We start from the raw sequence: 24,676 nt of genomic DNA on the forward strand, positions 1-24,676 counted from the left end.
AAATAATCATGAACTTCTGTGCCTTTGCAGATGAACATGCTAATGAGACTGCAAGAAGCAGCCAACTACTCAAGTCCCCAGAGTTACGACAGCGACTCTAACAGCAACAGCCATCACGACGACATCCTCGATTCGTCTCTGGAGTCCACGTTGTGATCTTCCTGTGATAGAAATGGTTGTTTCCATTATTGTTCTCCCACTTGGCAAGAACCCTGATCATGGACTTATGAAAAGAACATGTTCCTGGGCTGGGATCTCAGTATTAGAGCTGCATGAACAACAAGACATTTGAAGTCAGTCTTGAACCTGGGTGCAGGCAACCCAAGCAACCTTTGTATTGTTTTTCCTTTTGACAATGATGAGAACTGCACTATTCATTTGTTTTCTTCTGTTTAGTTGCTGTAAGCTCTCATGCCTAAGATACTGAAGATGTTAAAAACAATCATCATTATTAAAAGTTGAAGGGTAGGGGGCGGAACTTCACAGCTATGAAGCAAACAGCTTTGTGCCATGTACTGTCCGAAAGGAGAGGGGAGAGGAAATTTATTGCCTATGCTGCTTCTGACCAAACACATTTAGGTGAGGGCTGGACTTTTACCAATCAGCTTTGCAGATTAAACTCAGCTTCATATAGTTCTGGTGCTACAACAATATCGCTTGCCTTGGTAATAATACTCAATAAAGGCAAAGCTGCAAAACAGGGAAGTTTGAATAAATATTAAAAAAGAGAAAAGAGAAAAAAAAATAGTGCTGCTCTCCTTGCCAGTCTGAGACCTTGGCTTTCTTTCATTGTGTGTTTATAAAGACATATATATAAATAGGAATATATAAAAATATATATATCCAGTCTAAACAAATCAGGTTTTTTCAAACACTGTGTAACAGTCAATCCTACTACAGAGGAAAGATCAGGTAGCCCTTTTCTAGTCAGGGCCTGATTCTCTTCCCACTTCCATCCACATAACGAACTCAGTTGATTTCAGTGGCGTTACACCCGATTCATTTACACTGATGAGAGTGAGTTTCCCTCCTCTGCACAAGTCAGCAAAAGGGCCGTGCCCCGTGAAGTCCTACAGCTCCAAAGGACCTTCCGCACCATGCAGGCATTGTGATCCCTGCATACGGAGGTGAGCTACACCCCTGAAAAGGCATTAATCAGACTTCCAGTTTTTAATTCTTGCCATGAAACATTACTGCTATTTTTTTAAAAAATCTTTGGGTTTTATTTGGAGCTTTTGTTCCAATCAGCACAACCATAAATGGCTTAATTAAAACTCAGCTCTGTGACACTTCCAGTGCTACCTTGGTGACATTTACTTCCATGACTTCTTTTTAATTGAAAAAAAGAAAAAAAAAGAAGAGTAGTATTTTACCAGTGTTCAGGTCTGGGAAAAAAGGAGGGATGGTAACTGCATCTTTTAAGTTTAGCTGGGCCATGCTTTTGAGTTTTGGCAGAGCTGTGAACCTGGTTTTATTTCTCCTCCTCTCTGAACGCACACACTTACACTGTCAGTGTTAAGGCTTGTACTTCTGTTGGGGAACAAGAACACCTCCCAAAGAATTGCACTTTCCTTTTTACGGAAGCAAACACCTACACCACCATCACCACAACGTCAGCTGTACCTCAGCGAAAACGTCACTCCTCGATATTGATTTGTGCTAAGCCTTTCCAGCTATCTTTTGGTGCTGACTTTTAAAGCGATGCCTTATTTTGTACTAATTGTTTTGATTAAATTAGTGCTGTATATTATGGGATTTTATTTAAAGAAACAGGGCTAAAGTCATCTCTTGGAATATCATAAGTTGCTGTGAATATTGTTTGTATGAGATACTAGAATTTGTTTAAATGTGACAAAAAAAAGGAGGGAAATGAGATAACTTTTCAGGTTCATATCAATCTGCAGCTAATAAATCACTGAAGAGCTGGTTTTTCCATGCAGGAGAAGATTTTAAAAAAGCTTTTCGACTATAAGTGCTGTCATTAATAAAATACAGGAATATGCTGTTTTTTCCAATGTACAGAAAGAAAACTTATTACAAACACTTTTTTTAAGAGCTTGTGGGTTTAAAGTAATGTAACAGACAAGTTCATGCTTCTGTGACTCAGCTTGAGAGGATCGTTTTATTATACCTCATGACTTTCTGTAACATAACTGTACTTTGTCTTACTGAGCTGGTCTTGAATCTGCTCCTGTTACAACTTTTAAGTGCTGATAACTTTTTTTTTTTAAAGAAAAATATTGTAAAAGAAAAATTTAAATATTTTAATGATGGGGGGTGAAGAGCTTGGTGTTGTTACTGTTTTAACTTTATGAACTCTTATTTCATTATTTCAGTAAATGAAATGTCAAGAGTTACTCAGCCAATGTTCCTAATCCAGTTCTTGGTACTGTAAAAATGGGATAAATCTGTATGGAATCAAATACATAGCATGCTGATGATGAGTTTGAGAGAGGTTAACTTTTCCAGTAGTCTTGACAATTCTGCTTCCCAGCACTGAATTTACCTGCAACTACTGTGAATTTTGGTACCTAATCCCTCAACTGAATCCATGCAGATAGAGCATGTGCCTGTAAAAAAAAAAAAAAAAATCCAGTTGCAGGGCTAGGGCTTTAAATGGAGTTCATATCCTAGAAAAAGTCTCAGTTAGCCTTTAACTGAGTGCTGTAAGACATGTTTAAAATGGTGTTTCATTTGTGGGGAATGGGGTATTTTTTTTCCTTCTCATTTTTAATCCTGTGCTTGAGCTCAGGAAGGAATTTCTGTTATCTCTTTTTTTATTGACATTAGCTTGGATTACAGTGCGAGAGGCAATTTTGAGTAGGCTGAACATTCTTGGCATCACAGTATTCAGTGTCCTTTCTGAAACTTCGGGAAGCAGGGTTACCTGTTGTGCACACATCTTAGTTTTTATTAAGACTTTTCATAGATTAAGTCTTTTTTTAAGTGACTCTGTTCTCATTTAAGACTTTTTCAAAACACTTCCCCTTTTTTTTTTTGCCTTTTTTTTCCTAACAAAGCTGGCTTGTTTAAAAAGAAACCAACGAGAAAGAAATGCAAGATTCTATGCAACATCCGTGTTGAGTTATAAATTGAAAATATAAACCATTTTGTTTCCTTCGGAACTGCCAAGAGTGATACAGGCCATAAATGAGATGTGGTTTATTTGGGGGAGGGCGGGGGGGAGGGGGGGGTTGGTTAGCCTTTTTGTACATTTTGGAAGAAGCAAACTGGTATTTCATTGTTGATGCTTAACTTCAATATTATGTGTATGAAAACTTGTCTAAATGTGGCAATTTTCTTTCAAGGAAAAAAAAAACAAAAAGCAAAAAAATCTGTCGCTATTAAATGGAAGGTTGCTGTTTTGATCTAGTCGTTTCCAGTGGAACAGTTTATGAAATATGTTCTATAAGATGTACATTTTTTCATTGTAACATAGAAATGTAAATATTTGATTAAAAGTGCTGCATTTTGATGAATTTTTTCTAGCCATTTTTAAAGAGAAAAACTAGGAATTGAGTATTTTGTGTACGTTTATGATGTTTTCCATTTGCTCCTCTCCCTATTTAATTTTCAGTTCTCATTTAGGATTGGAATTTGTGAATGGTCTGTTTGAGATCATGCCTCCCCTTTCTCACCCTCCCTTCCTCGCCCACTGTGTCATGGAGAATAAAGCTGATGATTGTACCAGTCTTAAATTATTCATGATTCAATAAAATTGATGCTTATTTATTCAGATTTGTGGCTGCCCAGAACTTTTTGTCCCTTCTTAATGGACATTTTTAATTTTTTTGTTTGAAGATTGTGGTTGTTTCAGTTCTTGTTTTTATTGGCTGCTTCTAAGTACTTGTGAAAAGATGCCAGCAGCCTTTACCCATATCAAGGAAATTTAGAAAAGGACTAAATGTTTGCACACGGTGTCCATCAAGATCTGCTCAAGACAAGACTGGTCTATCCATTTAGGGTGTCTCTACATAAAGCTGGCATGACCAGCACACTGGATGTATCCTTATACCAGATGATGCCAGCTTCTTCCAGAGAAACAATCCCTGTTGTCACCAGGGCTGGACGTGGCAACGCACACAAGGCTTATTCTGAACGTGCTTTGTAGAATGTACGTCATAGAACCGTAGAGTGGTTTGGGTTGGAAGGGACCTTTAAAGACACCTCGTCCAGCCTCGCTGCAGTGAGCAGGGACATCATCAACCAGATCAAGTTGCTCAGAGCCCCTGACCACAAATACTTCCAGGGATAGGACATTGGCGCTTTTTTGAGTAGCCTACACATTACACGCATTATTACAGTTTCCTCTTTACCCATTTGGTGGGTGTACTGTGATTATACAGTAATAAATATACATGGGTCAATAAGAATACGTAGGGATCTATTTCTTTCAAATAACTGCTCTGCTCTAAATTGGGGTGGGGGGAGGAAAAAGTTACTCTCTTTACAGAAAGGATATATCCAAAACCTCTGCATTTAAATTGTAAAGGATAGTTCTCAGAAGTGGTATTTCTTTTTCCCTGGAGACTGTTTTCTATTCGTATTTCTGCTTTATATTTTACTGTCCATTCCTTCTAGTTACCTTGTCTTCTGCTCACTGATTCAAACAATTGATATGATAATTCACCGATATTAAAAAAAAAGGACTGAAAGAGAAGAAATTCCACTGAAAAACTGGATGATCTGCATTCAAGTTAGTCTAATCTAAAAATACTCCACTTTTTTTTTTTTTTCACAGCACAGCAGTATAAACTGTAACTTGGAGCTGAACTTCCTTAATGTGGGCTTCATCCATGTGTCCACACCAATTTTCCATAGGCAGGGTAGTTTTGGACATGCTTAAGCAGATTCTTCTGTTCTGTAAACTTCCTTTGATTCACAGAATTGTATGTTTTAGAATTGACCCTGGATAGCACTCCAGCCCTGATCTTGGACAATGTTAGAATCACTACTGGACTGGCACCGAAATGCTTAATATCTCTCAGGATCTCTTCTTCCCCTTCCTTTTTTTGGCTTCCCCATCCCTTCCCTGTCTTCTTGTTCTCTGCCCTGCTCACACTTTCTAGTACACTCATCTTCACTTTTTCCCTTTACCTCATCTTCTCTTTAATCTTTATTGCCTTGCTTTTCTGTTTCCAACATCCTATTTTATTGTTATTTTATATTCTCCGTGGGACCACCTCGTCCTTTCTCAGTGCTGTAGGATCAGTGCTGACTTCCTTCCTGCAGTCAAAGGAGAAGTTCCCTGAAGTAATTTTATGAGCTCAGCCCGCAGTCTGTGTCATATACTTACACCCTTTGCTTTCCATAGACCTTTTCCGCTGCTATCCTGAATTAGTCGTGGTGTGTAGACACGTATTCTTCATTGGACTCCGTGGACAATCAGTTTGGTTCTCTTTGCTCCGCAGTCTATATTCTCTACTTGGCACAGGGGGGACCCATAGGAGGTTGCTTTTTGCAGCACACAGTTGGAGCATGTCAGCAGGAGAGCAGCTGCCCATAGACCCTATAAGCCCACAGTCATTTCCATCCCTCCCTGTTTTTACTAGAAGACGACTTTTGAAGGTTAGAGTGGAGCACAGCAGCTGAGGACAACTCCTACTTCTGCCAATGACAATGGCCTGTAGGCAACTCTTTCCCTGTGGACATCTCTGTCTGCTTAGCCACACAAAGAAATCCATGTTCTTATCACAGAATCCTTTGGGTTGGAAGGGACCTTTAAAGGTCATGTAGTCCAATCCCCTCTGCAGTGAGCAGGGATGTCTTCAGCTGGATCATGCTGCTCAGACACACAGATGCTTTTAATTTGATCCTTTGCTGGAGGCTCCAAGAGGCTGAGCCAGTTACAAAAGATAGAGAATTCCTCCTCTTGCTCCTCTAAGAAGTTCACCCATGTGGGGCTGGGCAATTAGGAGGTCTGAAGGACCTTAACATTAAATGAGATCCATGGGCAGGTGGGAAGAGGCTGTTCTTCTAGGGACATATTGTAGTAATCCTGACTGAAAGATGAGAAGTTGGCGACCCACGTAACAGTCAATGTGAGAACGCCCAGCTTCTCTGCTACGCTGCCCTATGCTGCAGGACAGCATGTCCTTCGGACCTGGGTTGGGCTGCACAAACCCCTTGTCCGTAGGAAGAACTCAGCCACCTCATTCTAACACAGGAGACTGCCAGCAGCTCCTGCTGGGTACCCAGGACTAAACCACCTGTATGTCCTTGCCTTTAACTAACTGTGCAGCAAGAAGTTTTTATGAGTACATCCTTTCTTGACAACAGAAATGATGACAAGAGTTGTTTTGTTGTCAGAAAAAAAAAAAATCCTATAATAGCTTGAATGGTGACACCTCTGGATGGGTTGTGATGGATTAGAGGCCTCTTTGATGCTGCACCACTCAAGGTTCTTGCCAGCTTAAAGGCTTTACAATTATCTCTGCTATCCTCATTTTGTAGCGTTAGCTCCAATAAGCAGCACTTTGATACCTCACCCAGTCCAAGTGCCTTTCTGACTGGGATTATAATGAACCAGCACCACCCAGTGCAAAAAAGATGTTAGAACACCAAGCCCAAGCCTAGTGAGGGAGGAACAACCTTATTCTTCTGAGATCAGGTCTACCTGAGCTGCTAAACCTCATGAGCAGCAATATTTCTGGCAATGCTATTCCACTGTTTTCAGCTTCTCACTCGCCGCCCCCTTCCCTCCTTCAATCTCCACTGTTAAATCGATCTGTTTCTGCACAGCAAGTCATCCATTATTTTCCTGGAAGGCATTGAGGACTTCTTACCACTGGACACGCTGACAAGGAGCAGAGTATTGCTAGATCTACTGCTTACAACTCAGTAATGCGTAATTTACAACGTAACTATCGTTGTAGCCTTGGATATGGTGATCATAACATTGCAGAGTTTAAGGTTCTGCTAAGCACACTGAAGACTAGCAGTAGGACAAAGGCTCTGGATTTCAGAAGGGCCAACTTCAAGATGCTCAGAGCCCAGCTGTGAGAGAGTCCATGGAAAGTATCCATGGAACACAAAGAAGTGTGTGACTGCTGGGAGTTACTCAAGAACAGCCTAGAAGCACAAGAACAGCCAATCTCCTGCAAAGGGAAAGGAGGAAGGCAGAACAACTTAGTAATGAGCTTTTAGGCATGCTTAAAGCAAGGGAAAAAAATAAAAAAGACAAAAAAAGACATATGGTGTCTCTGAGAAGGTGGTCAAACACCCATTAAGGACTACAAGAACCTTGCTAGGGCATAACTAGGCTTGCATATACGGGGCATTGCTAAGAGTGATAAGAGACATGATCACCCTACTCTACACAACACTTCCCAGGCCGTATCTGGAGTACTGTGTCCAGTTCTGGCCTGCATAATTCAAAAACAAAGCAGACAGACTAGAAGGGTCCAAAGGAGACCCACAAATATGACGAAAAGTCTGGAGAACCTGCCCTATGAGAAAAAAACTGAAGCAGTTTGGTGTCTCTTCCTGGAGAAGGTAAGGGTCAGGGAGGACCTGATCACAGTATTCCAGTGCTTCAAGGGCAGCTTGGATGCTCTCATTTCACAAGAAGCCACATGGAGAAGACAAGGGACAATGGGTAGAAACTGCCCAGGGAGAGGACTTTATTGCCATATACGAGATGTTTTCACCTGGACCTGGCTGTGGCACATGTGAAAATGCTTCCAGCTTCCTGAGGCTGCTGGCTAAGGATGCTGCCAGACAGCTCCCTGAGGCAGGACTGTCCCTGAGAGAACAGGTTTGTGTTGGGTTTTTTCCTTCCCCTTTCCAAAAAACCACTCTCCCACGCTGATCAGAGTTACAGAAGGCACCAGCTGGTTTCTTAAGGGATAAAGTAACTGAGAATTTGCTGCCCTGAGCTAACAGTCACCAAAGATAAATTCCCCTTTCTGCCTCTCCAGTTCCCCAGTATCAGATATTTCCATCCTAGCTGTGAGAAGGAAGAATAGCCATGGGTCTTTTAAAAGAGCACTTTAATATCAAAAAGCAGCAGTTTTTGTAGGAGTGCATTACATGATTGCTTTGTTCTCCGGTTTCAAAAGCTGTGGATGCTACTAATCAATATGAGCATCTTTCCCTCTCTGTGGAAGCAGGAGGCATCCTACCACCTCTCCTCCTTTACCAAAGCATAGAGAGCTGCATTGAAGGATGGATGGATGGATGGATGGATGGATGGATGGATGGATAGATAGATAGAAAGATGGATGGATGGATGGATGGATGGATGGATGGATGGATGGATGGATGGATGGATGGATGGATGGATGGATGGATGGATGAAGTCCAGGGTTGGGAATTTAGCATTAGCCTCATGAAGATTAGGTAGCCTCAGAAAATAAAGGGAGGTGGCCTTTGACATTCTACGTTAACAGACAATTAGGAAACATTTTGCTGTTAGCAATACACCCAGGCTGATCTCACAGTGTCCTGCACGGCAGGAACAAGCCCAGTTGCCATCAGATTCTCCTAAAGCAACTGGAATCTCTCTGTGTTTGAGGTAAGCAAATATGTTTATGCCTCTGACATAAGATCTCAGAATGGGTAGCTGCTTCTGGAGGACTTCCCATGCCACAGCTGTTCTGCATGAGCCATCGCATGGGAGCTGTGAACTCTGGCTTTACCTTTCAGAGTATAAAATGGAAGCCTTTGAAAAGGAGCCTTTTTCTTGCAGGATAGGGCTGTGATCTGGCAGCTGTTGGTAAGTCAAAAAAAAAAGGAAAAAAAACTCTTTCATTTCATATTAAGATATCCCTAAGTCTCCAATGGTTGTGCTTAGTGATCATACAATGATATTTTTGCTGTATGAAAAGACTGTTAAGAAGAAAAAACAAGAGAGCGAGATTGATAAATGTCATGTTACAGGTAAGGATTTTCCTGTGCATAGTGGTTCCAGGTTATGTTCCCTTTAGTAAGGGTATTTGACAGCAGAATAAGATGTAAGGGCACTCATGTTGAAAGGAGTATCTTGAAATTATTATTTGGGGTAATGTTCCAAGCACAGACGAACAGTAAAGAGCAGAGAGTGGGAGATGACTAGTTGCTTCTGTTGAATGCTGAATCAGGAGGGCTTATGTATAAATGGTACCTGTTCTTAGCTTGAACATGCTTCTCTTTCGAGTATTGTGGTATGTGTGATGCTGGTTGTCTCTGGAGTAGCCTATAAATTTTGAAGCAAATTAGGTGTTTTAAATTAGACTTGTCCTTATAGGTTGCTTAACTTTGGTCTTATGCTTGATGGATTAGTAAAAATCGAGTTATAAGTAATTGTCGAGGAGTGCTCTATCACTTAAGAGTCAAAAGATGCATAGCAAAACATCCTCCGCTATATACAATGTTGAGCATGCATATAAAAAAAATCTTTTATTCGATCCTAGATGAGCACAATTGTGCCAGTTGCTGTTTAATGTACATTACTGTGATGTTTTAGGAATGCTTGGGAGCTGTGTTGCTTTTTTGGAGAAAAGCTTTTTTTAAAAAAAAGAACAACAAAAACCAACCAGAAGGCAAAACAAAAACAACAAATATACCCAACACAAACCCTCATACTGTTTCACTATTTTTGTGTTTTGTGGAATAAATACTGTATGTGCCTTATCTGTCCTCTGCCCTGTGGCAGGTGTGTGTTACCAATTGCTAATGGCTGTTAGGGTGAAGCTAATTAAGGTGCCAGTGTGTCCCGATGTGTTCAATTACTGAATTGGGAGGTAGCTAAAGACCTAGAAGAGGTTTCTTAGAGGGGTGGTCACAATGCCTCAAACCCAGCAGCGCTTAGGAGGCTTTTGGACAATGTCCTTTGAAAACACATTTTAGTTTTTGGTCAGCCCTGAAGTGCTTAAGCAGCTGGACTAGAGGATGGTTGTAGGTTCTTTCCACCTGGGATCATCCTCTTCTCTTTTTCATGCCTTTGCTATAGCAGCGTGGAGCACACAGACAGTTGTGTTCAGGTGACTTGTGCTGCCTGTTTTATTTTAGTGTATCTTGTGTGGTGGGCATTAGTCAGAGACTGTGGAGCAGAAAATAATATGTGTAATAAAATCTCTGCTTCAGCTTCTGTATGCAAGAAGGAAAATGTTTGCATTGGTATAATATGTATTTATATCTAAAACACCTGTGCTGATAGTTAGAGACTTGTCTTGTGTTAGAAGTGATCCTTAACTGGACTTCAGGATGAAAAGTTGTTTTAAGTTTATCTTTTCTGCTTTGCTTCTCTACCCCACAAGACTTCTACTTACGTGCTCCTGGTGCGCAGTCTCCAGTATCTCAGCAGGGTGAGGTAAGGCAAATGTCCACACCCTGACCTACCTGGGCAGTAGCTGAAAAGGAGGAGGAGAGTTGAAGGTGTTAGAGGGGAGCACAGGATAAGTTCAGCAAAAATTAATTTAAATGCACGTAGGGGGAACCTGTATTCATTTTAACTGCAGAAAATCTTCACTCCTTTGGTAGAGCTTAAAAGCTTCCCCGCTTAAAAGGAAGGTAGATATTGTTGTAAGGTTATTTAATTTGAAGCTGATGAATACTTATTGAATCACTATACTCTTGATGAAAGGCAGGTGTCTTTTCCTTCCCTTTTTTGCCCCAGACACAACCTACAACAACTTGTAAACCAGAACTGATAACTACTGAATGGTCACACTTGGAAATCTACTTTTTTTTATTTGAGAATCATTCAATTTATTATATATACATATTTAAAATCTGTACATGGTAAAATACAAAATAAAAGTGTTTCTTTATAAGTTACACAATTAAACAGCTACATTTGTCTGTAGTTTAGCCGTCATTTAATTAAAGAGAGAAACCTTGTTGAGCCATAGTTATATTCATTCACAATAACCTTGGTATAAAACATCCATACAGAGTAAGTGTACAAAATAGTGTACAGTTCATATAAGCTGTGCAAAGACAGCAAAGTTCAGTCAAAAATCAAAGAGGTGTATCCACTTTCCTCCGTCCACACCAGGGATAGCAGAAGCAATGTGGAAAATAAGCACAAACCTGTAGGCAATAAGGTGGGTTAGGAGGTGCTTTGAATATAATATCAATGCATAAATTAAAATGAAACACATATAAATATATAAGGTCTCTCCATTAGACAAGGAACACTTATGTTATCTGTTAGAAGCACAAGGGATTTTAATGGGTCTGTTGCACAAGTATCTTAGTGTTTGGGGTGAGGAGGGAGGCAGCGTTTGTTCTGTCTTCTTCGATGTTATTTCCTTTTGGATGAAAGGGTTGCTAAATTGTGCTAGTCTTCAGGATTTTGAAATCTTAACAGTAGCTGGAAACTCACTTGAAAGGTAGTAAAAATGGCCACATCATCTATATCGCATTTTTGGTTTTTATTGGGGCAGGGGGTGGAGGGGGACATGGAAAGTTCCACTTCCAATAGGCAATACTTTCCACCCTGCTATAGAGCAAGGAGCTGCCTGCTGCTTGTTTTCAGGACAATGTAGCTAATCGAGCAATTGTTGCTTGTTCAGCAGAGAGACTTATCAAAAGGTTAGCAGATGCTATGAATATGAAAACCTCCACATGGGGCAAAGAATAAGGAATGCCTGTGAGCAGAAAGTATTGCAGCTGTGTGATAAAGAACCTGCGTTGGAGAAGTGTGTGGACGTTTGGGTGAGACATCACCTCTTCAATTTATAGCACTCAGTTATATTTACATCTTTGCAATGTCCCCATGTGATGGTAGGGGCAGGCAAGGTGATTTAAGAGACTGTTATCTCCTCCTCTTCTTCTTCCCCTTCATCATCCTCTTCCTCTGAGTCTGAGAAGTCTGAAGGTTTGCTGGGGCTGCTAGAATGGGATGGAGAAGGAGACATCTGGGAGTCCAGTCTGTCCCTCAAGTGTAGGTGTTCTGGGGACTGGTGGTAGGTTAAGGGATGCTGGGGGCTGGGTGGGCACACAGATGGAACTTCTTCCTCCTCCTCCTCGCCTGAACATTTCTTGCCTACATCACTGAGGTCTGGATGAGGGTTGAACTTGGTGGGTAGGGTCTGTTCTCTGCAGCCACCAGAAGAGAGGAGCTCTCTTTCTTTGGAGTTCCTCCACTTCATCCTCCTGTTCTGGAACCAGATCTTCACCTGAGGGACAAAGTAACACAGAAGTGAAACAGTGCAGTAAAACAGGAACCAGGAAAAGCCTTTAGGTTGCATCCTTGAAACCCTGCTCGTGCCCACACTGAGGCTAACAGAAACCGCAGAACCTGACTCGTGGGGACTGTAGGAGAGAGGTTGGGGGGCAATAACGCTGTGGTCTGTTCTATCCTACTCGGCCAGCTGGGAGTCACATTTCTTGGCTTCATTGATGCTCGTGGCGCTGTAACCTGCCTTGGGCTTTCTCCTGGTTGTAGACAGTTGTCCCTGCTGCCATCCCCTTCTCTCAAGCTGCCCTCTGCCCTCCCTACCCGGCTCCCCTCTCACCTGTGAGTCCTTAAGGCCGAGCTTGGCTGCCAACTTCTTCCTGTCGGGTTTGCTGATGTACTTCTGCTTCTGGAACATCTTCTCCAGTGCCTTGCGCTGCACGTCGGAGAAGACGGCGCGACGCAGCATGCCACGGCGGGGCTTGCCACGGGCAGCCAGCGGCCAAGAGAAGGTGCCGGGGATGGGGACCACGGCAGAGGCAGCTGTAGGGGGAACACACAGAGCTGAGCAGAGTGAGACTGGCCCCCGCTGCCCCCTCCCTGCCCTTTGGGTGGGCACCGATCAACCTGAGGCCACAAAAAGGAGCTTTAGGCTTAACTAAGTGCCCCCCTTTCAGCCAGTGATCACTGGGATTAGATCTATCAACTCAAACGTGTATAAATGGATCAATAGTGGCCGGTTTTGTTGGGAGATTCAAAGGTCTCTGGCCTGAAAAGGCAAAGCGAGGCGTACCAGCTAAGATAGAGGTATAATAAAAAAGCTTTCCCTCCCACTCAGACACATTTGATTTTTTTCAGACTCTTTTATCATTTCAGACGCTTTATTATGCTTGAGATGAAAATGAGGACTTTTCTGATTCCAAACAAAACCACTCCTCTTCAGATGCAGTTTTGATCAATCAGTATTCATGTTTTTATATTAATCTCCTCTCTGCCTCCCTCTCCAAAGTTGAAGAATTCAATCCGAAGACATGAAAAGTAACAGCTAATTAGCACATTGCCTGGTTCCCAATGGCATTGGTATGATAAAAAGGGCAGAGTTTTGCCTTAAAAAAAAAGGGAGGTGGGAGCTGGGGGGGTGGAAGAACCTCCCCAAGAGAGACAGAGATGCTAATGAAGCGTGAATGGTAATTGTGTAGTAATGAACTAACAGAAAAAGACTAAGGACAAGCAGCTAACGCCATATATTATTGGAACAAAAGAGATTTACACTTTCAAACTAAACACAACGGCATGCCAGCCTCCTCGGGAGAATACTGATGGAACAATCGTCTCTTTCCCCAAATCATTTTCATTAAATGGACATGAAAAGCTATTTATAAAGCTCAAGTTGTTTTTGTTAGGCTATTCACATGCTGGAGAAAGGGAGCAAATTCCATTATCCGGAGGATGAATGGAAGAGCTTGGGTTATTTTTTTTTTCCTCTCTCCCTTTCCCTGTTTTCTTTTTAAATTAATAGCTTGTTTGTGTAATTAGATTTCTTCTTTTTTTTAATTGTTCTCTCAGCATCGCAACACTTCAGTGCTGTAAGAATCATAGAATCACTAGGTTGGTAAAGACCCTTGAGATCATCGAGGCCAACCATACCTGTCCACTACTGAATCATATCCTTAAGCACCTCTTCAACCCGTCTATTAAATACCTCCCGGGATGGGGACTCGACCACCTCCCTGGGCAGCCTCTGCTGCTGCCTGAGAACCTTTTTGGTGAAGAGGCTTTTTCTTTTTCTGAGCCTCTCCTGGTGCAAGTTGAGGTAATTTCCTCTTGTCCTATCACTTGGGAGGAAAGACTAACACCCACGTTGCTCTTGCTACAACCTCGTTGCAGATATTTGTAGAGGTATCAGACCCCCAGTAGCCTGCTTTCTTGCCGAGACTAAGTCTTTTGAATACCACTGACAGTCTAAACGAGGTGGTTATACAAGAAGTGGTTACCATTACAAAAAGTGGAATGTCTTTGATTTAAGCTGAGGTAGAGTTAAGTCTCATCTAAGTAATTGGTTTGGGGTTTTTTTTGAAAGTTAGACAGAATCTCTCTGATAGCATCTTTTCTTTCAGACTGTGTTTTTCCAGACACCGTTTGTTCTTTGGAGATGTGTTGTGTGAAGAATGGTCTGTGCTGAACAGATGTCTCTTCCTCTCTAATCACCTCTGTTTGCAGCCTTTCCCTATCTCAAATGCAAGGTCAAGGAGAAAGCTGGAGCCAGTTCCAAATTAGTAAGAGACTTGACTGTTGTGAAGTTCATAATAACGTTAAAATTAGTCCTTGGAAAGCAATAGAAAAATGTATAAGATTTCTGGAAAGATTTATACATATGCAAGTGGGCTGATGTGAAGTTCATAATATTAAAATTAGTCCTTGGAAAGTAATAGAAAATGTATAAGATTTCTGGGAAGATTTAAACATATGCAAGTGGGGAATCTATTCTGTCCCCAGTTCTTGTCTCGCTGCACACGATTGACGGACATTGCTCCCTCGTGTTGCCCTGGCCTGGTTAAGGGGTGCTTGCTTTCTAAAACTCCAAAAGGAGTCTTGTGTAGTTTGTGCTGGCTTTTTTGTTATCGGCGGGAGACCTGAGGGGAAGGGCTGGTTGGCGAGGAAGGGAGGGGAAGGGCTGGTTGGCAGGGAAGGGTTAGTTGGTGGGGAAGGGCGGAGGAGGGAAGTCTAGCTGTGCCTGTGGTACCCTCGGTCTGCCCGAAAAGGGCAGGATGGATGGAGGGGGAAGGAAGGGTAGAGGGGGAGATAGAGAGGAGAGCATCCTGGCAGAGGGATGCAGGGGAGCATCCTGCCTCCCGCGGGCTGCGCTGCGCGGGCGCGGAGCGGAGGGAGCTGACCGCTCCCTCGTGGTGCTGAAAGCAGCGGGGAGAGGCGACGGGGCTGGGAGGAGGAGGAGGAGAAGGAGGAGGGAGAGGGACCCGCTCCGCCTCGGGACCGTGACAATCCGGGCTAATTTGCCGAGCAGCGGGCAGGGGGTGTCACGCAGTCACTGCCTGTGCTAAATCGGGCATCAAATTGGCGCGACTGATGCTTGAATGTTGTACTCCGTCCAACCTCTGAACCGGAGCAGGGAGGGAGGGGGACGCGGAGAAATATTACCGGGCTGTTAGTTACCCCGGAGAGGGAAGAGAGGCTCTTAAAGACCTACCTGGGAAATAGGAGGACCGGATAAAAGGCTGGAAGGATCCTTCAAAGTACGGGAAGGAGAAAGTCTTTGGAGGGACGCTCTGAAGCAGCGCAGGGGACGTTTCTAGCAAATAAATAAAATTAAATTAATCGGAAGGTGAAATTGGAAAAATGAAATTAATAAAATTACTGAAATTAATCAGAGTGAAATTAATAAACACGACGAAATGTATCGGAAAATCGTGAAAGTAACGCCGGCTGGACTCGACCGACGGCGGTTCGAGGAGCGACCCGCGGCTGCTGGCTTTGGGGGCAGATGGGGTGGCAAATTTTTCCCCCCAGTCCTCCCCCAGAAAGGGTCAGACTGAGCTCGGGGCGGCCGAGGGAAAGCGGCACCGCTGCTGAGATGATTTTTTTTTTTTTCCCAGCAAAGCGGCTGCCGGGGTGGCAGAGCCGGTCCGGATCCCGTCTGTGGGACCCCCCGTCCGCTCCTCCCGCTCCCCCTGGAGCCGGCAGAGCCGGGACGAGCCTCCCGCCGGCCTCCCCCTCGCTCCTAAACACGAGAGGGCTCCGCAGCCCGGGTGCCGGGTCCTCCCTCCCCTTCCTAAGCCGGGTTCCCCCCCTTCCTCCTCCCGCTGGACCCGCGGGAGCGGCCGCTTACCGGCGCGGGGGGCGGAGGAGAGGATGGCGTTGACTCCGAACTTGAGGAAAGTGGAGTCGCTGCTGGAAGCCTGCGGCGAGCAGATCCTCCTGGAGGAGCTGGTAGAGGAGGAGGAGGAGCTGGTGAGCTCCGGCGTCCCCGACTCCGTCCTGGGCGCCGAGGCCGGGGGGGAGATGCTGGGCGGGGGGCCGGTCCTGGGCAGGTAAGCGCTGGGTCTGCTGATCCGGATCAAATCTTCCACCAGGAAGCTGGAATGGCTGGAAAAAGCCGTCTGCAGCGATTGAGGCAAGGTGAGGGTGGGGGTCGGCCGCAGGAGGCTGGGGTAGACGGCCGGAGGAGCGATGAGGCTGGGGAACATCATCGCAGGGGCCGTCCGGTGCTTGCTTGCTTGCTTGGTTTGTTTGCTTTTTTCTTTTTTTTTTTGTTTTCTGCTTTGCAAACCTCGTTTAGTAAAGATCCAGCTCGCAAGCCTGGCGGGGTTCTCTCTGTCCTTTCCTCCTGGACGGTGGGTTTTATAGTGGTCAGCCCCGCTGAGGCTCTTTCAAAAGTGACAGCCCCAACAATGGGGTTCAACAAAGTTCTCCACTTGAGCTTCATTCAGGGCGAGCTCCGGGCTTCTCCATTGGTCCGGGGCTGCAATTTATGATTGGATTAGACTTCATAAGCAACCGGGGCACAATGGCCCCGCCACAAAGAAAGTGTAGTCATCAATTTTGCATATTGACCGCCTCTTTGGAATACAGGGCTCCAAAGGCTCCCAGCAGGGTTTTGTTCAGAGGCAACACACACAGGCTAATTAAATGCCTATTTAAAAGTTTCGAATGACATCTTGCCTCGTAGAAAGGGAATTATTTAAAGAAAGCACTAAATTTATTTGCCGCTCCCCTGCTGAGTTTAGGAAATAAATCAATAAATATTCATATAAACTTATCTGCGGGCTCTCAGAAAAGCACGGGTTTTGTGGAATGGAAAATACAAATTAGAAAGCCTTGGACTAAGCTCTGTTGAGGGGGTAAGGATATTCGGAAAGCGGATCTCGTCGTAGTTTGAGCGCCTTCTGCTATTAGGACGCAGCAAAACTTGTGTGTGTAGTAGGAGTTATTTTTGTCTGCACGTCAAAGGTTGGATATAAAGTGAATATAAAGTTGGATATAAACTTGCGGTGTTAACCCCTGCTTTCAGGATCCGAGTCCCCCAAGAGTCTTGTGTACGTTGGACCGACACGTAAGCCTTGTTGTAGCTGAAAAGAAAGTCTGGACACTGAAGGCAGAAGAAACCTTAACGGTTTTGTGGGACCAGAGCATCCCCCTCAGGTCCTCTATCTGTCGGTCCTCTTAAACTCATCCACATCAAAAATAGTGGAAATGAAGGCAACGTTGGAGAATTTATACCCTTTTGGCTCGAGTAGGCTGAGCTAGTCTTGGTTTTATCAGTACCGGTGGCTCGAAGCCTTCTCGATGCTGCCAAATTCACTTTGTATCTGCGTGCTTGTGCGGAGTTTTGGAGGTGTGTTCACCTCGGTGCCGCAGAGCCAGAAGTCCCTTAACTTTGGTCCGAGGGACAAATGACATCGGCTAACAGAAAAGTGGAAAACAGGGATTGCTCTGGCAGGGAGATTTTGTTTGTGGTGGCAAATATGGAAACGGGCGCAAGTGTAATTTATTTCCTCAGGATTTGGGTGATAAAAGCAACTATTGAGAGTGGTTTTACCTGATTTCTCTGTTAAAGACTGTAACAGATGTGTTAAATGTCCTATGTTTTAAAAGCACCCTATTCAGCCCTTTGGTGTGGCTGAACCTTTGCAAGCAGAAGTGTGCAGCTCAACCATGCAGCCTTTATCCTATTAACCATGAACTAACTGTCACCTTCAGCTGTTTTCCCTTTTTACTTTTTAACACAAAGCTTTCTCAAAAATCTTATTAACCAGCTTTATTTCTCTCGATGGTTTTTGTCCGGACGTTTTGTGTTGATTATCTCCATGTCGATGCTTTAACCATTCAATAAAAGTGCATCTGCGATTTATATCACATTAGGGAAGAAAGAAAGTCTGTTAAACCTCTCCCTTGATTCAAATCAAAAAGTTATTTATTAGAGAGGACGGAATCAGCCCTCGAAATTGTATGATCCCGACAAGCTTTCCCGGTGCTGCGGGGATGAGCATCTGCACAAGGCTGGCTTGGAAGACCCGCTGTCTAAAAGCATCGCTCTGAAATAAGACCTCGCTGGAGTCCCCCCGCCCCATCCTATTTCGTTAATCTTGATGCTTAGTAGGTAAAAAAAAGAAAAAAAGGGAGAGGAAGGCGTGGGGAGAGCCCAAAGGGCTCGGGGGGTGCTGGCCCCAGGCGAGTGTCGGGGAGGGGGAAGAGGGGGGGCTGCCCCGTCCTGCTCCGGATTAATCTGAAGCCCGTTTAGACGCGTGGTTGCTCTCAAGGTGTTGGTTAGCAAGCGGACTGGGACGGTAGCGGATGGAAAAAGCAAATGGGTCTTTGCCAATAGTATAATTGACCGGCACCCCTGTGTCCCATCCCATCCCACCCCATCCCACCTTTTTCCTTGTCCCCCCCCTCCCCGCCCACGGCTTTTCCCAACCCAGCTCCGTCCTCTCGGAGCAGCCCGGACGGAGAACACTTAGGTTTTTGTTTTTTTTTTTTTTTACAGTCATTATACGTTTCCTTTGAGATGATTTACTCCTTTCTTTACATATACATCGGGGGCATTTTGCCTGACTATAGACCAACTGCTGCTAATTTCTCTGGTTTAAAAAAGAGGGTCTGACTTTTTCTGGAAGGGTGGGTCAAACGCATGCTGGGGCACACGTGGACCCAGTTCCTTGTGATGCGTCTGAGCACACTCATAAAGAAACCCTTAAGCACCAAGGCAAAAGGGACTAGACATCTATTGAAAGGGAAGATAGACCATAAGAAACCAAGAAATCGGACGAAAGGATCTGATTTTAAGTGATCTCCTTTGGAAGCTTCTTTTCAAAGGCAGTGATCATTTAAGAGAAGGGAATTCTAATGTCTCAAGATAAAACCTGTGACTAATGCCGTTTGACCTATGCTCACGCTGTTTTGTCCTTCCTGCCATTCATTTTAATGTCGTTATCTTCAAATTTATTTCTTAAAAGTCATTCACTTTCTTTGTCGCTTTAAAAAAAAAAAAAAAGAAAAAAAAAAAAGACCCCAAAACCTCCGGGAGAGGAGGGGGTAGGGCTGGGGTTGGGTAGGGCTCGAAGCTTGCGTGTGTCCCGGTCCGAGGCTGGTAATCCGCATGAAATTGGGAGAGCCAGCACTTCAAATCCGGAGACCAAAGAGAAAGAGCTCGGCTGGGCTGGACCAGCGCCTCCCTTGGGAGCTCCATCCCTTCCCCACCGGCCCCGGGAGATGGACGTCTCAATCGCTACCGCGGCTCTGCTCCTGGCCCCACCCGGGATGCTCCCCCGAATCCAGCCGGTCCCCGGTGCTTCCCGCAGCCAGGTGAAAACCAAGCTTCACCTCTTCTTTCCTAGCTGGGAACCCTCCGCAAGCCGGTCCAGGCGAGCCCCTGCTCCATCCACCCCACTCATCCACCCCTCGCACTCCTCTATCCCGAGCTAGGGACCCTCCACAAGCGGCCAAGGGTCCAGGCAGGTCCCTGCTCCATCCCATCCTAAGCCAGGACCCCTTTACAAGCCACCCAAGGGTCCAGGCAAGTCCCTGCTCCATCCCATTCCAAGCCAGGACCCCTTTACAAGCCACCCAAGGGATCCAGGAGAGCCCCTGCTCCATCCCACCCCAAGCCAGGACCCCTTTACAAGCCACCCAAGGGTCCAGGCGAGTCCCTGCTCCATCCCATCCCAAGCCTGGACCCCATTAAAAGCCACCAAAGGGGTCCAGGCTAGCCCCTCATCCAACCCACTCCAAGCTAGGACCCCTTTACAAGCCACCCAAGGGTCCAGGCAAGCCCCTGCTCCATCCCACCCCAAGCCAGGACCCCGTTAAAAGCCACCAAAGGGTCCAGGTGAGTCCCTGCTCCATCCCACCCCAAGCTAGGACCCCTTTACAAGCCACCAAAGGGTCCAGGTGAGTCCCTGCTCCATCCCACCCCAAGCTAGGACCCCTTTACAAGCCACCAAAGGGTCCAGGTGAGTCCCTGCTCCATCCCACCCCAAGCTAGGACCCCTTTACAAGCCACCCAAGGGATCCAGGTGAGTCCCTGCTCCATCCCACCCCAAGCCTGGACCCCTTTACAAGCCACCCAAGGGATCCAGGTGAGTCCCTGCTCCATCTCACCCCAAGCCAGGACCCCATTAAAAGCCACCAAAGGGGTCCAGGCTAGCCCCTGATCCATCCCACCCCAAGCTGAGACCCCTTTACAAGCCACCAAAGGATCCTGGTGAGCCCCTGCTCCATCCCACCCCAAGCCAGGACCCCTTTGCAAGCCACCCGAGGGTCCAGGAGAGCCCCTGCTCCATCCCACCCGAAGCCAGGACCCCTTTTCAAGCCACCCAAGGGGTCCAGGCGAGCCCCCATCCTGCTGCAGCGCTGCTGGTCCTCGTTCTCCAAAGCTACGAAAGAAGCGTGTGTGTGCAAGTTTTGTTTTGTTTCCTTTTTCTTTCCACTTTTTCTCCCGGGCAGCGGGGCGGCGGCAGGGATGCTCAGTCCCCGGCGTGTCGAAGCTCCAGGCTTATCGACCTCGTTGGGAGCTTGAATGGAGGCTGCGGGGGCGAAGCTATATTAAGACACGTAAGGCTTCACCTTTAGAATTCAAGCACAAGGAACAGTAACTGTTGGTTCGTTCAAAGCTCTTCTAGATCCCCCCTTTTCTTGAAAATCCTTCTATTGTGCCAATCAAGCAGATGGTTTGCAGGAAATATAGCTTGGCCCCAGTGACCGAAACTAATTTTAACTAGCTTTCCAAGCCTGGCACGTTTGTTTTGCTCTTACAAAATAGCTAAAAAAACAGCTGGCAAGGGTGAATTAAACCCATTAAAGACACATTTATAAGAAATTATATTCACATAGGTTGCTTGAAACCCCCCTAAGAGGGGAGAGATGAGCGTATTGAAATGAAAATGTCCCTGAACACACTACCCTCCTTAACATCGCCTGAGAGTCTCAAAACATTTTACTAAATAGATTAACTTGACTATTGTTTCGCATCACATTTATCAGCTTCATTAAGTGAATAGCTGAACAAATATATTACGCATGCATGAAAAGCTCTTTTGGGGGCTGCCTTATTGTGTCCTCAGCCCTGACAGGTGGTTAACTGTGTTTCTCTCTCCTCTCCCCCCTCTCTCTCTCTGCGCAAAGAAAGAGGGATCTCGGACAGAGCGTACAGCCCAGATTTGGCAAAGGGACCTAGAGGGGAGAGTTACTTTCTTTTCCCTCACCATTCATGCTGGCCAGCCTAGAGTGCACGCAGCCTGAAATGCAACCAGATGATCTGATCATGTCAAAAGTAATTAACTTTAGTTTGGTCTCTGTGTGTTCCTTGTGCTTTGCTAAACTCCTTCCAAGCCTGTTTAATTTTAATCCTTTCTTCCAAGTTTGATTATTTTTGTCCACTTTGTCCTTTTATCCTTTCCCCAACATCCACCTTTGTTTAAATATAAAAAATCCCCCTGGGATTGAACAATCCCTCTTCTTTCTTCTCCACTGATCTGTCTAATAAACAATCACACAAACTCCCTAAATATAACTCCTTTCATGAGCTATGATTTGAACATTTTGGAGGGCCATGATGTGTAACATGCAGTACAGTGCTTTATTCATTGCCTTCATTTCATGATTGTTTAGCATGGTGGAAACTAGCTGGGAATTGGGCAGCGGCTGCTCAGATTCTCAGATGCTTGGAGGCCAAGGTCTTGCTTGTTTCAGTTGTGATCTCTGCCCCAAGAGTTTCCAAGTTAGACTACATAGATGAAGCATGGAGGAGGGGAGGACTTGATACTTTCCCTGTATATTTTTTCCAATACTTATTTCTCTCATTTTATTCAAGTAAGTAAGAAGAACTAAAAATAGTTGTTTTTCAAATCAGGTCTTCAATCTGCTCCTATCACCTCACTCCGAAACAAAGTGGTGGTCCTGTGCTTATGACTGTGGCAAATTTCTGTGGTCACTGTTTCACTGAAGTACTCAGACAGTGAGTGGTTTTAAGCACTGGGAGCTGAGGATCCTATTGCTTTGCCCACTCACTGACAGTGAACTTCCTTGGTGCTTAAGCCTCTCTGGAAAAGTTTAGGAGGGTGGAAAGAGAGATGCTGATGAGAGCTGGAGTACTTGGAAACGCTTTCCCTGATACGAAGTTGTCCCTAATGCACACGCCGCTGGTGAGTAGCTGGGTAGAGAGTGATGGGCAGTGAGGTTAATTTTGCTCCTTCTAGGTGGAAATGCTTTCAGATGTTGTGATCCAGTGGAGGAAATGGCTAGTGTGTGGGGTGTCCAGGTAGGCAGCAGAGAGGTTTTAATGAATCAGTCACCTGCACTGTGGTGGGGTATCACGCTGCCTGGGAAGTCATATGCTTCCTCGTGGTGCAAATGCTTTGACCGTGTAGGTGTCAACTTTTTGGCACAAACTCATTGTTGCAAGAATATTCCTGACTTGAAGGTGTGGAGGCATCTTCAAAACCCAGTGTTCCTCTCTGAGTCCTAGGGGAAGGAGCTAAAAGTCTCTTGGTGGGACAAAAAGTGATGTGATAAGGGGAGAAACTCAAATACTCTATACCAGTTACTTAGCAAGACAAAAAGTGCAAAGTTTCCTTGCTGGCATACTGCAATGTTCTTACAATTGAAACAGGCACTCTCTCATCATTGAATTCTCTGGGCATTTAGTGGTTTTACCTTCAAAATATTATGCTGGTGAATTTGTTCATTGAGGCAATGGATTCACAGTTAAATGATTCTGTTCCAGACCATGGCTATATTCATGTCTATAGGCTGCTGACAAACTGTACTGTGTCTGTAGGGGAAGAGATTATATGTGACGGTCTCTTTGGAGAAGATGCAACACTTTGCATCCAGAAAATAAAGCAATTTTTGTGGATGTTGATAGGGATTATATTTGATTATTGGAGCTCTGACAGGAGGAGAGGGTTTACAGACTTTGTCCCTCAGGGTTTACCATCACAGAGCCCATGAGAAATGAGTTAGCAAGCACTGGTCCATGTGGTCTGTTAAAAGTTGTTTCGTGTCAATCAGAAAATCAGATGAAAGAAGACATTTGTATTTCTATTGTCTTTTGGGCATGCTTTTTGTCTAGTGAGGTGTTTTGGGTAGAGAAAATTAAGGAGAATGAACCAATAATGCCCGAGGAATGAACAGGTTTGTGATCTTACACATCAGGGACAGCTCTTCAGGTTTCTCAGGTGTAGCTCTCTGAATTCTGGACGACTTGCTCCCTGCAGAGCCAATACATATTGCGTTGGATCGCCACTCATGAGAAAGGGTTGATTTCTTAAGAAAACATTCCACTTATTGTGGAGACTGGAACGAGGATGTCCTCCTTCTGGGCTTTGCTTTGGAAGCAGCGCAACTTCATGATGTCTGGAGATGAAGGGCTCTTCCATTTTATCACTGGGGAAAAACTGATGAAGTTCTCACTTCCCTTGCACTTGTAAAACATTCTTGAAATAGCAAAAACCAGACTGGAACCTTTCTCATGGGAGCTTCTGAACCTGTAGGAAGGATGTTCCTCCTTGAAGAATTGTGTTTCTTTCTGACAAACAGAAAAAAAATGCCTTATTTGTTTTCTACCAGCCATGAGAATGGGGAGATACATGGTGGAATGTGTTGCCCATTTATGTCTTCAGCTTTTTGAAAGCAAACGGAAGTCTCTAGGACTAAGGGAGAGTGCAAGCATGTAAAGAAAGTTGTAGAAAAGCTTTTCGCCATGCCTTTGGCCTGGGAGTGTTGCTCGTTCTGTTAGGGCTGAAGTCAGGGGCAAAACTCATGCTAATTTCAATGCAATGAGGTTAAGCCCTAGAAGAATTTGAATGTACTTGTCTCTTTTCAGTACTTTGTCAGGAGTGTTTTGATACTGCAGGGGGAAATATCAAAGACAACTGAAGTTTAGCATTAGACGGCCAGGATGCTTGAATGGGATCTTCATAGTCTGAAAGAGGTTTTCACAGGTTTCTTGTCATGCCTGTAGAAATAAGAACCACTTAACAAAAGTCATATTTTAGTGGTTCCATTCACATTTTTGGCTCCTATCACAACAAGAATTTTGTATTTTTTTTTCCTCTCTGGTTTTCCATTAAAAATGTAAGAGGGTGGAAAGAATAAATTCTTACGTCTCTAGAAAGGCCTTCAGGGGCACTGGGTGGGATTGACAGGATTTAAACTATGACTTGAAGAAGTTTGGCTGTCCTAGTACAGGACATGGCTCTTTTTGAAGAGCCATACTCTGACTACTATTCCTCAGACTCAGAAAGGTCAGGAGAGAGGAGGATAATGTAGCTTTAAACTATACTTGCAATCTCTAGATTTATGGATGCACTGGGAAAATGGGTAGTTCTCTAGTGTCTTTTGAATTGTTCTGGCTTAGGTCCTAAATAGAAGTCTATTCCCTCACCTATCAAAGTTTATCAAGCTTCCCCTAATGATATCCCACCAAAAAATGTTCTCTCCTCCCTTTTTGCTGAAAGTACACTGCACCTGCAGAAATACAGAATCAGTAGACGGGAATGCGTAGAGACAGGTCTAAATTGGTGCCTTGGATCAGAGCCTCCTCGAGTGGCAGTTTAA

At 44.7% G+C, this 24,676-nt stretch overlaps 2 protein-coding genes across 7 annotated transcripts in view; one reads left to right on the forward strand and one right to left on the reverse strand.

Moving 5' to 3' along the window:
* Positions 1-3,738, forward strand: part of NAV2 (neuron navigator 2) — a 419,911-nt gene extending 416,173 nt beyond the window's left edge. For all 6 annotated transcript variants that reach the window (XM_069857433.1, XM_069857429.1, XM_069857431.1 and 3 more), the window contains one exon: positions 31-3,738. In XM_069857433.1, the coding sequence (XP_069713534.1) occupies positions 31-156 (126 nt within the window). In that variant the 3' untranslated portion in view covers positions 157-3,738. The remainder of the gene's footprint in view (positions 1-30) is intronic.
* A 6,990-nt stretch (positions 3,739-10,728) lies between these two features.
* On the reverse strand, positions 10,729-16,308 carry DBX1 (developing brain homeobox 1). Its single transcript, XM_069856983.1, has 4 exons — positions 15,948-16,308; positions 15,309-15,410; positions 12,444-12,646; positions 10,729-12,104 (listed from the first exon to the last, which is right to left on the reverse strand). The coding sequence occupies exons 1-4, from the start codon at positions 16,306-16,308 to the stop codon at positions 11,730-11,732; spliced, it is 1,041 nt and encodes a 346-aa protein (XP_069713084.1). The 3' UTR covers positions 10,729-11,729.
* Positions 16,309-24,676: the final 8,368 nt, after the last annotated feature.

The sequence above is a fragment of the Phaenicophaeus curvirostris genome, chromosome 5, assembly GCF_032191515.1.
Source record: "Phaenicophaeus curvirostris isolate KB17595 chromosome 5, BPBGC_Pcur_1.0, whole genome shotgun sequence".
In the NCBI taxonomy this organism is placed as follows: Eukaryota; Metazoa; Chordata; class Aves; order Cuculiformes; family Cuculidae; genus Phaenicophaeus; species Phaenicophaeus curvirostris.

Bases quoted from the DNA above. Each gene is read 5' to 3' on its own strand.
- DBX1 (XM_069856983.1), bottom strand. From the start codon at position 16,308: ATGATGTTCCCCAGCCTCATCGCTCCTCCGGCCGTCTACCCCAGCCTC. The intron at 15,411-15,947 runs GTAAGCGGCCGC...TTTATTTGCTAG, and splicing joins CTCCTCCGCCCCCCGCGCCG to AAACGTCCCCTGCGCTGCTT. The intron at 12,647-15,308 runs GTAGGTCTTTAA...TTCCCCCTACAG, and splicing joins CCGGTCCTCCTATTTCCCAG to CTGCCTCTGCCGTGGTCCCC.